General features: G+C 38.3%; 1 protein-coding gene across 3 annotated transcripts in view; it reads right to left on the minus strand.

Moving 5' to 3' along the window:
• Window positions 1-12294, minus strand: part of LOC149083018 (leukocyte receptor cluster member 8 homolog) — a 45821-nt gene that overhangs the window by 31516 nt on the left and 2011 nt on the right. For 2 of the 3 annotated variants that reach the window (XM_089236115.1, XM_089236113.1), the window contains exons 1-2: window positions 5801-5885; window positions 5551-5605 (exon numbers count right to left, since the gene is read on the minus strand). In XM_089236115.1, the coding sequence (XP_089092241.1) occupies window positions 5551-5605; window positions 5801-5870 (125 nt within the window). In that variant the 5' untranslated portion in view covers window positions 5871-5885. Of the gene's footprint in view, window positions 1-5550; window positions 5606-5800; window positions 5886-12294 lie in introns of those variants that run through there. The other variant, XM_089236114.1, reaches the window with a different exon arrangement.

The following is a 12294-nucleotide window of genomic DNA, read 5'->3' on the forward strand; positions in this document are numbered from 1 at the left end:
CGGTATTTAGTTATTCTGCCAATTCACTATTCATCTCATTCCTATTGCACATGACTACTTTTTTACAGAACACTGAGTGGTGGTAGTCTTAGAGGAGTTTCATTGTATATGTTTCCCTTTTCAGCAACACTAGCTTCAACTCTTCAAATATTTTATGAATAAAACAATGCACACTAGTGCTTCCATTAAACATTTATGCGGTTTTTAAAATTTTCTGATCTGCATTATACTTTAGGAAATTTCCCCCCGGTTGTGAGCTGACAAACGCTTTCCCCTTTGAAAAAATGAAAACTATAGTTTGTTATTTATGCTGTATGCTTAATCTTATAACTATCTCGAAGGAAAGAAAAAGGATTCTTTCTCTCCCCCGTTGATTATCAGACTTTGAACAAAAGCTGACTCCGCCCACTGGCAGTTGACAGAACAGGGGGAAGGAAAAAATGTTATCAGACGAAGAAAACTTACAACGGTATCTCAGCTTGCTGTTTTGAGATAACCAGATATCTCTGGATTACCACTATAAGGCCCTTTTCACACAGAGCGCATGTGGGTCCGGAAGAAGTTGTAACCAATGGTTTACAAATGGAGCCTTTCAGACAGATGCAGAATGTGGCCCACAACTTGGAAGAAGTGTCACACCCGGATGGTGTTTGCACATGCCAAAACTTAGTGTGGGCTCTGCCTCTGAACAAACTGGCTTTGTACATTAGGTTAAATGGGGGTATTCACATGAAACAGGGTCCTGGCAGTACTCACCCAACAAATTGAAGTCAAACTGTAGTTCATCTGTTATCTAGATGGAAGCAGGCGTTTAAACATTTTAGGCTACTTTTGAGGATGATTTTGGCTGGAAATTTTTTAATGATTTGGCAACTCTGGTTAGCGTCAGTCTTCCTACTAGTTCTATATAAACTTTCATGTTTTGTTGGGGGGGGGGGGGGGGTCTTCTGCAAATGCGATTTGCGCTTTTCTAACTGTTCGTCAAATGTGTCAACTGACATGTGAAAAAATTTGAACTTGTCACCATCTTCCCTTTGTTTGCTGTAAATACTCTTAAAAACATTATATGAAGGTCTCTGTTTATTAATAGGATGTACCCACATGTATCCCTCAGTTTTCTTCTAAGCTAAAGGGAATAAAGTGTTTCCCTGAAAGAAAAAAAAAAGACATGGTGTTATATTAATTTTCATTTCAAAAATGAATTAGGGCTTATTTTCGGGGTAGGACTTGTATTAGGAGCATCCTGAGAAATCATGTTAAGGTTTACTTTTTGGTATACTAACTATATTTGGAAGACATTTTTGAGTGATGGCTATGCAAAAAATTGCAACTTCATAAAACATTACTTTTGGGTGTTGTTGTTCTAAGTCACCAGGAAGTTTGGTGCAGCTTTTCAAGACCAACTGAGTCGATGAATCCATGCCTGCTGGAAATATTTGTCGCTTCATTACTTCAGTATTTCCTCAGGGTCGAACTGCACCGCTTGCTTACTTATGGTCGAGATTAAACTATACTATTTTGATAAAAGATGTTTTACAAAACTTGAAAAAAAAAATCATTAAGCCATTGAAGGTTACTTCACTTGAATGTAACCAATGTGCTTACTAGTTGAATTTTTCAAGTTTTATCAAAGAGCTTTCACAAAACTTTTATAGTGTAATCCTGGCCTATGACAATGACATTCATTGGGTAGCCGGAATATGTCATAGGTTGGTATTACCCTATAAAAGTTTTAAATTCTTTTCTAAAACTTAAAACAGCCAATAAGTTTATTGTCACATTTTTAAGTTTCATAAAATAACTTTTCTAAAATTTTTACAGCGTAATACTGGCCATGCTGTTTTTTCATTTATCAAAAATGCTGTATGTATTAATTTTCTTTGATAAAAGTCTAACTCGAAAATTTATCTGTTTACGTAGGCGTTCACCTCTCGTCCAAGGAGACCTGTTTGGGTGTTAAGAACTGCTTTGGTATAACGGGAAACTTGGTGATTTTTCTGGAACAACGACAACCCAACAGAACTACAAACCAAAGCGCAGAAGTTTGCAACTTATCGTTGAAAAAAGCCACCAACTTGGCATGTCCCTTATACAGCTTTGGTATAAGGGACGCGACATTTATATTTTTATTCGATAATAAATAATATATAACCATTACCATTTTATATAGTTCAATACATCTGTCATGTGTTGCAACGACATACTAAATGTGTCTAATTGAAGATTTTAACAATAGCTTATTTTTAACCTAGGGCTTATATTAGGAGCACATCCTGAAAAATCACACCAGGGCTTCTTTTCTGGGTAGGTCTTATTTTTGGGGAGACACAGTATAGCAATGGTAACTTCCTTTTGTTCATAGTTTATAATTTTATACTTAAAATAAAATGCTAAAGGTCTGCTGCTAGAAATGTTAGATAAAAATCATTAAAAGTAACAATTAAGATGTCCAGATCCATGACTAAGAACTGGGGTAGCTACTTATTCGAATTGAAGCTAAAACCGACACATTCCAAATACAGATAGTGCAAAGGGAAACAGAGGGGGGGAATCATGCTACGTAAATGGTGAAGGGGTTGTATCGAAAAAATTAAATTTAAACAAAAAAAGTGATTATTTGGCTGTTAAAGAGGTTTTACTGTTACAGTGGATCCTGCTAATAGCATTCTAACTTTCACGGTCGCAACTCCTCTTACTAATACTCAGATTTCACGCTTAATGAGTTTTCCCACATGGACCCAATAACTTGAACCATAGAAAATCACTTAAGATTGCTTTCTTTCACTACTCTAACTCCCCAGTCTTGAATCTGGACAAAGTTGGGTCCTCATCCAGGACGGTCTTCAGAACAACATGGGCTCCTTGGGTAAAGTGATTTTTCTGAAAACCCTCCCCTTCTCGGCTAGAAATGTTTGTTGCCTACCAATTTGCATGTTAACTCTTGAAATTGTTTCAACCAGATCTTCATTAGAAGAGATCTTCCTTTACATGAGGCCCATCATCTAGTGGACACCCATGCACTAATACAGTACTTTCTTTCAAAGCACAACTCAGGTCTATCACCATGGGCAATTTACTACTTAGTGTGTGGTGCCAGAAGTGTAAATGTGTGTACCTAACAGTCTGAGTGCATATCCAGTGTTCTGATTTTTCAGTGCTGCCATCTATATTTCAGAAGTGAATGAAGTGTAATGATTAAATATTTGCACTGTTTATAGACTTGTTGCTCTCTGTGGCAAGACTTTAACAGGGAGACAAATTCCGATTTGCACCTCAAGTTAGGAACCACAGAAACCAACTTCAGCCGACAACCACTATGGCGACAGTGGGACTCTAACTTGGGTCCCCGTGATGCAAGTCCGTCACTATGACCACTCGACCATCACAGTGGCCACTAGGACAGCACTGTCTTTATTAAGTAAATGCCCCATGGGATGTAAGAAGCCGCGAAGCAGAATGTTTTGTATTGTTCTGCAATAAGCCTCATCTGAAAATTCTCTTAAGGGGTCATTTAAATATATTACGTCAGCGTCGGGGGGGGGGGGGGGAGGGTGATGTTGTTTTTAAGGTTGCTTACGTCATCAACCACTCTTTTTGAAGACATGAAATATTCTAAGCTGCTGGCGAAATTTTTCTGGGGGGGGGGGGGGTGTCCAAAAAACGGCTAAAAATCTGCTTAGGCCACTAACAGTTTTCTACTCTTTTCTTAAAATTCTTAAAATTTTTCTGCGACTTCGCAGATCTTGGGATACTCTCATTTGGGGGAAAGAAGTTAATTTTTATGTGAGCCTTTTCCGAAATTTCGGTTTCGGGTATACAGTCAGTCACAAAAGTCTACATACACCTTTGAAAATGGTACTTCTGAAGGAATCATACATTTTGGGGTTAACCTATTATTTTCAGAACTTTGTGTATCAAAAGTGTAACAAAATTTTATTACTGTAAATGACAAATATAAATTCGCAAGAATATGCAAATTTCATAGAAAACCATGCCACAAAAATCTGCATACAGCAAGCACATTTCTGTTGCGTGAAGTGAAATTGTTGTAGTATTTGAGAGGCAAGAAGAAATACCGCTTCAAACACGGAAAAGCAACTCTGTACTTGTACTAGGCTCATATTGCCTTTGTTCTGATGTTGAAATGGCTCCACGGAGAGAGATTTCTGTTGAAATAAGAAATATGGTGATTAAGTTGCGAACAGAAGGAAAATCTTATGGCGAGATTTCGAAAATTATTGGAAAAAGCCGTTCCAGTGTCCAAACCATTGTCAGAAATTACGAATCAGCCGGAAATGTGTTTAATAAACCTCGCTGTGGTCGTCTGAGACTTTTCAGTAATCGAGATGTACGATTGATTGTTAATAAAGTCAAGTCGAATCTGAAATTATCCGCTCCCAAATTGACGCAGCATATTGCATCAACGACCAACAACACTGTGCATCCTGAAACTGTCAGATGAATTCTCCGATCGAAAGGATTTCATGGACGAGTTCCAAGACGAAAACCTCTGATCTCCACTGTAAATCAGAAGAAAAGCCTCGATTTTGCTAAACAGTATCATCAAAAGGATTTCGATTTTTGGAAAAGTGTCTTATTTACAGATGAAAGCAAATATAATAATTTCGGTAGTGATAGTCGTGGAAAAATGAGGAAATGAAACCTGAAAATCTGACTAACAGTCCAGCATGGTGGAGGCAGTGTGATGGTTTGGGGATGCATGTCAGCGTCTGGAGTAGGGAAATTAGTTTTCATTGAAGGTAAGATGGACTGTCTCCGATACCTCAAGATAATGCAAGATAATTTGCAAGCATCTTTTGACAAATTAGGTCTCGGAAGCCAATGGATCTTCCAACAGGATAATGATCCAAAGCATACTGCAAAGATTGTGAAGGAATGGCTCCTTTACAAGGTACCTAGACAGCTTCATTCACCTGACTTGAATCCCATTGAACACTCATGGGATGAACTCGAGAGAAGAGTTCGCAAGTATAGTGTTGCCAACAAAGCATGTTTGAAACAGACATTGTTGAAAGAGTGGCCCAAAATTACAGCGGATATAACAGAAAACCTAGTTCAGTCCATGAGCAGGAGGTTGGATGCCGTTATTGAATCGAATGAAGGTCCTACAAAATATTAATTTTCAATTCCAATGCAAAAGTCGTGCATATTAATAAACTTTTCACCCATGTATGTAGACTTTTGCGACATGCTATTTTCACTCAAATTGGTTTTTTTTAAATAAATATCAATTCGATGTTATTCATTTCTATCAAAAACATGTTTGAATTGTTCAATGTTCGAATAAAAATAGAGTGGAATCTTGATTCCTTTTTTTTTCTTCAATAATGCTATTTTTAAGGTGTATGTAGACTTTTGTGACCCACTGTATGTGGATTCACGATCTATCATTATAGCAGAGACGCAGTAACCGAATGACCTCATTTGGAAAAAGAAAAAAAAAACAATCTTCGACAAAAGTGCACTTTTTCAAAACTGAAATACACACACACGCGCAATATTCTGATAAAGATATTTTTCCACACTTACCAGGTTCCCGCAATATTTGCATAGCCACCAGGATATGGGGTCGCCATCACTTCAGCTAAAAATGACATAACAGTAGGCTTAGTGACATGAAATCAGTGACCACTCATCGAGAACACAGACGAACATCCTCACGTCACTGAAAACTTTTAAATTGTACTTTTTCGCTCTAGACGTAAATTAAGATTAAAATACTGTCGAAGAAATATTTTCGAACTGTTTCAATAATTCTGAAATACTTGACCCGACAAACCTTCGGCTGAAGATCGATGTTTAGTACTTGATTGTTGTGGTGACGTTGTCAGTCCTCCAATCAGATTCATTCGAAGCAGAAAATTCTTTAGTCAAAGACGTCCGGTACAAGGTTTCTAGAATATATCCCGTACACCAGTCTGTATCAAAAGAAGCTAACAAAAACCGACGACAACGATGGCACGGCATTTTTTCGTTCGGATGAAAGCGGTATGTGAACTGGCCCAAAAGCCGGATTTAACTCAGGGCCGTCTCAAGAGTGTCATGGGCCCCCGGGCCAATTGATTTTTCCGAGGCCCTACCTGGAAAATTCTCGAAAATTTTTTGTGAGGCCCCTCTTCTTGAGGTGCTCGGGTGGGCCCATGCGTTAAGACGGCATTTTTTTTTTTTTTTACTAGTAGTAGGTTTTTTGAGCCTCGTAAACCAAATTGGGCCATTGCGCGTCGGTAGAAACGTGTTACATAATCACGCTACGCGTTTTCCTAGCTTGGCGCACCAGCTCAGGGCGCTGGCATCAGCTACTCTGTCGTCTGCATGCTCCGGTTTGAAGGGAAGGGAAAGAAAACGAGAAAAATGAAAGGGATCAGTGAAACGTGCTGCGTAAGACGCATTTGACTCCTCCAGAAGAGGCAGTCGGCCAATCACGCTTGAAGTAAAACGCTGTCGTGAGCAGTATTGCGCTCTGTAGGACAACAGTTATACTGCTTTTCTGATTGGTGAGTGGACGGCGTATCGCGCTGGGCGATTCACGTTTTGTGCGGCACAGAAAACCTGCTCCTAGGAAAACTCGGCTTAAAGCCGGGTTTTCCTAGGAGTAGAATTTCTGCGCCTTGTGCGGTGTGAAAACGCTGATGATTGGTTGAAAACTTGAAATTCATTTTTTTTTTCCAGGCTGAACGTGAGTTTTCACGCTGCACGCACTGTAGAAACCTGCTTCTAGGAAAACCCGGCTTTTCAGGCCTGAACTCGTGTCTTATCACCCCACTTCATAGGCGTAAACTGGTATCCGGCCCATGAGGCCCGAGATATAAGCAGATACAGACTCCTCGCACGGGCAGTCATTTCCGCCCTCTCACCTTTGCCAATGACACAAATTTTTCAATCTATTTCGCTAAAATTCCATGGAAATATGGGACGGTGAAGTGGCAGGAGGTGGCTGTACTCTTAATTCAGTGGTTCTCAACCAGGGGCCATATGGCGCCCTAGTGGTACTAGGATACTTCAAGGGGGCCACGGAAGAAAATGGAGAAAGGGGGCCATGACAGGTGGTTTGGAAGGCTGCAGAGAGCTAAGAAAAATTAAGGTGTGAAGAAATAAAGTTTTTTATATTAATGATTATACACTTACAGAATCAAACAAAACCACCCATAAAACCATGCCCTAAGACGGCCGAAGGAGGGCATGGATCCACGCGGGCCTCACCGCCTACATTGCAGCAGGTTCCCTAGGATGGGGTTTTCCGCAGGCCCCGGGTTACATTTTTCACAGATCCCTCTTTATTAAATTTATAGTGTGAAAAACAAAATACGTATGATGAAAACCATATCAGGCCGCGGGCTGCAGCTCTGTCAGTCCTGCTCTTGTGAGGGGTCATGCCTGGGGGGGGGGGGGGTGTTTCATGTCCATAAGTGACCCCACCTTTTTTGCAATATTTTGTATAGTGCAATAAATTTTGAAAATAAGTAGGCTGTTTATTTCCAGCTAAGTATGGGACTACCATAGTATCATTTTGCCTAGGGCGCCCATGATGTTGAGACAGCCCTGAATAGAACTCGGACTAGCGGGGAGCTCAATAAATTCTAAGCCAGTGGTCTGGAGGCTAATCTTATTTGCAAAGTTTTCGCTCAGTATAAATTAACTGAAAAAATCAATTCAATATGTATAAAGGATCTTGCTCCTAGATGTGGGTCGAAAACTCTGGGTAACACAGGGGAGCCAAGAGAAAGAAAATATGGTTCAAAGGGGCCATGGGCAAAAAAAGGTTTACCAGGTTATTCGAAAAATCTGAGTTCTTTTTGAGTGAAAGTTGGTCCTTCTCAAAAGAAAAATCTCAAAAAAAATTATGCCCCCCCCCCCATAATTCACTGGTAACTCTATGAATTTTCTTCCAGCATGCCCCAGGTCTTTGATCACCTGCTTATATTTCTTCGTTGAGACTGAGCGGTGGGCCATGCTCTAGGTAAGAGAAGGAGGTATCTGTTGTGTGTGCGTGTCATTTACTTTCATTGTCTACTAGTAGGAAAAGCTTGCAAAGAAGCTCATTAGCTCTGAGAATTTGATGTATGGAATTCTACATATGTAATAAATCTAAAACAAATACAAATACAACGCCACAACAGGCAAAATGCCCAACGAGGTGGCTGATAAAAAGATGCCCATAGTCAATCCCGCTTTTATAACATTCCTCCCATTTAGAACATTTTTTCACTTAGTACAATTTATTTCCGTGGTCCTAACAATAAGTAATTTTCATTAAGATTTCTCATTTAAAGTGTTTTCCTGTTTACAATATTTTTTATGATGGTTTTTTGAAAAACGTTATAAGCAGGATCTACTTTAATTAAAAGTTGGAGGCACACATTTATATATTTAGTAATAAATCAATCTATAAATTTCTTTGATTGATTTTACATTTCGTTAAAAAAATCTTAGCACTTTCAATATTTTCTGATCAAATTTAAAGCAAATTAGATTCTTTCTCTCCTCTCTCAGACACGTATCTTCTGATTCGCTATTTATACTTCGGTTTTCCTGGTAAAATGATTTTATTTTCCCTTCCCGATGGTCCACACTATGATCTGTCGCCATTTAACTGCCACATATTTTCATACCTGAATATGGGAGCTATGTCAGATTTGTGGTGGAGAAACTTAACAGCATGCTTATGTGTGTGTGCCCAGCATTTGGCATGTTCAGTAGGTGGTGTCATCTATCTATCGCCACAACTAGATACTTTCTTAAATGGGGCAAGCACACATTTGTCACCCATGTAATGTAGAAGCAGCAGTTATAAAGGGTGAATTTGGTGCCCCTTTCTAGTCCAGAGCCCGGGACAGTAGACTTGCCTGTCCTTCCCCCCTCCTTAGTTGCGGCCCTGCATCTATCCTCCAAACTGGCATGCATGCATTTGAAGTTTAATGTATACATATTTGTGTTGTAGGTCTGTGTGATTGCTGTGGCAACCAGTTTTTTTTTTCTTCAAAGGAATAGCCAACTCAAAATTAGAAAAATCACATTTTTAGCAGATTTCCATTGTGCAATCGCAGGTTCCGAACCCGGATTTTCACCAAAAGCAAAATTTGGGTGGGGGTGGGGGGGTTATAAGGGGGCCTCTTCCTTGCCACACCCCTCTCACCGAAGATTAAAAATGTTTTTGCAGAGAATTAAAATATTGGAATGAAATCATTTCTTTTATAATATCTGTTTATTTAAAATTCTTTTCGACTGCTAGTGGCCCACAATTTCTGTAAAAGAAATCCTTGTGCCTATCCAAAAGCCGATTTTGCATACACACCTGTGATTTTCGCAATGTGAAATGGTGACTACCAAATGAACAATGGTGATGACAAAACTGGATATTCAAGGTAGAGTTTTTACAGATTCGTTTTTTTCCCACGATCTCAGGAAAGTTTCACAATTTGAACAGGCATTACAATCCTTTAGGATTAAAAAAAATGTGCATTTGCAATATTGTAGAACAAGGCAAATTTACGGTGTATAGAAGCTGTCTTTGAATGCCGGCAGATAGCCGCGAAAGTACTGTAATTTCCGGTATGTAATTGGAAGAGACAAAATCCACAGGGAAATAAAAACTTCAAAATTTGACAATTACACGGTCCCCTCATTCAGGGAAGAAACTAGACATCCCCTTATCTAATTCGTCAACAACCTGTGTGTATATAAATACAGTACACAGTAGTGAAACCACTTTTTCAAGGTCGCGCTATCATGATACATGGTAAAAAGAAAAGGGGAAAAAGTTGGGGATTCCTCTACTTGTTTCTTCTTAGAACTAGGAAAGAATGTGTCCCGGAGGAAGCATGAACAAAATTTTTATGCGTCCTTTTCCGAAAATCTGGATATTTGACGTGTTATAGCACGTCAATGCCTTGTAAAGTACTTGACAACTCTCTTAAGTTGTCAAGCACTTTAAAATGTATGCAAATGATAAGGACCATTTACATATCGTTCAGTTGGTAAGTGATTAAGCAATTTAGTAAAATAAATCGGATATTTTTCTATTAAGTAGACCTATGCGCATCAGGGTTTAAGCTGGACAAAAAATTCCTTTCGCAAAAAAACGAAAAGGGGGGGGGGGGAAGCTTTAGCAAAATGCTACAATGCTGAGGGGTCATTCAAGTCAGCAGATTTTTAGCCATTTTTGACCCCCCACCTTGTCAGCAAAACACTGACCCCCTCCACCCTTGTCAGCAAAATTTAGTCAGCAGCTTAGAATATTTCATATCTCCAAAAAGGGTGGTTGATGACGTAAGCAACCTTCAAACCCCCCCCCCCCTTGTCATCAAATCCGAAACCCCCTCCCCCCCGATGCTGACGTAATACTTGAATGACCCCTAATGTAATGATTGATGGTTGGATGTCTACTCGTTGCGTACCTCCTGTACGGATTTTTTGCGAAAGTGGTTACTACTTTTTTCGCATTCTACAATTTTCTTTTGCATTTTGCGAAAAATGCGACTGTAGCTTAAACCCTGGTGTGCATACACTAGTGGGAGTGGTCACTCTTGGAGGGGAGGGGTTATTTTGATCTTAACCATGAACTAGAGATGTGAGGTGAGAATATTTTCGGAGAACGAGAATATTCTCTTGGATGTAAAAATTGGAGAATAATCAAGAATATTAATTTTTCTTTTAAATAAATTTAATTTTTTTTACTAATTTTGTTTATATTGTGAAATATAAATCGGTTTCCATTGCCTCAAACATTTACAACAAAACAATTTTTGGTATAATCGCCCGAATGACACCTTCTAGTTCGAGAACGTCATGATGAGAGGTTTTAAAATTTTGGTTACAAAGATTTTAGAAACCTTTAGATTAAAACTTAAATTATTTTAATATTTGATAAATTTTCAGAAATAAGTTCAAGACGAAAGTAATTAAACCAAAGGTCTTTGATAAAGGAAGCTATTCTTATGTAATCACCTTCATTCTAAGATACAGAACTGTTGTTTTCTTCAATGCACATACACTTAAATTCTGTATTACTCACATTTCTTTAAAAGTTGTGCAATTCAGCCCTGTTGGTTTAATTTTCTTGCTTTCAAACTTTAACCAGTCAACTGTCAATGAATTTCTCCGAACGTTACACGCAGTGCCCACTTTTTTTTGAATATGCGAACGCTTTTTCCCTTTTCTTGAAAGTTTGAAATATTAAAATATATTTTTATAGCATGTTTTTTTATAGCTCAAATGTGTTGACACATAATACGACACCCCAAAAGTGGGGAGGGGCAGTCATAATGTCCTGTGACTAAAAAAAATACTGTTGATGGATTTATGTGGAACCATAGTAGTTGAACCTTTGCTAAAAGATATACGAGTAATGAAACAGATGCATCTTCGCAAGGGAGTTGGAAATCGAAACAAAAGCGATGGGGATGCAGCTTTGCAAAACATGACAAAGATAATAGTAATAATAATCTCAGACCTTGATATATAATTGTCAACTCCATCTAGCGATGAGATAATAAAGTAGAAGGATGGCTGTACAGAGATGGCATCACATGTATGACAAATTATTTCGTCATGTCTATGTGAAAAAGACCGAAAATTCTGCATGTTGGCAAATGCCGTCGTAGGCAAGACCATTACGTATATCAGCGATGGGAAATGCTGTCTTAACCACTTGACTGGTGAAAAAGACCAAAAAAAGTCTGTGCGTTGGCAAATGCAGTCGTAGGCACCAACATTACGTATGGTAGCGATGGCAAACGCAGTCGTAACCACTTGACTGGTTAATATTGTGGTCTACAAACTTCAATATACCCATCTTCTTGACAGGAAGAGAGACAGGACAGAGAATATTCTTGAAAATAATTCTCTCACAGGACTATACTATTATAAATTACTAGAGAACATTCTCATCGAAAGTAATAATTATTCTCAAGTTATTTATCGGGATTATTTATTATAATACATGTTATTACATATATTCTTGATAACACTTTCTGGAAAGATTTTTCTGTAACTGAAGAATATTCTCTGGAAGGACTATTATTAATAACTTCAGAATAATCCTTATTATTTTCTATAAGAATATTCCCCAGCAATTTATGAAAGTAGTCCTTCCAGAGAATATTCTCAAGGATATTATATGTAACTATATTATATATATAAATAACAGGAAAATATTATCATCAAGAACTTATAAGAATAATCTCAAGTTATTTATAATAGTAGTCATACTAGAGAATATTCATTGAATATGACAATATTATTCCGAAGATATATGACCATCATAATGTATAGAGA

The sequence above is a fragment of the Pholcus phalangioides genome, unplaced genomic scaffold (genome assembly GCF_987345545.1).
Source record: "Pholcus phalangioides strain wild (caught in Gottingen) unplaced genomic scaffold, Ppha-v1.0 ptg000009l_1, whole genome shotgun sequence".
Lineage (NCBI taxonomy): Eukaryota > Metazoa > Arthropoda > Arachnida > Araneae > Pholcidae > Pholcus > Pholcus phalangioides.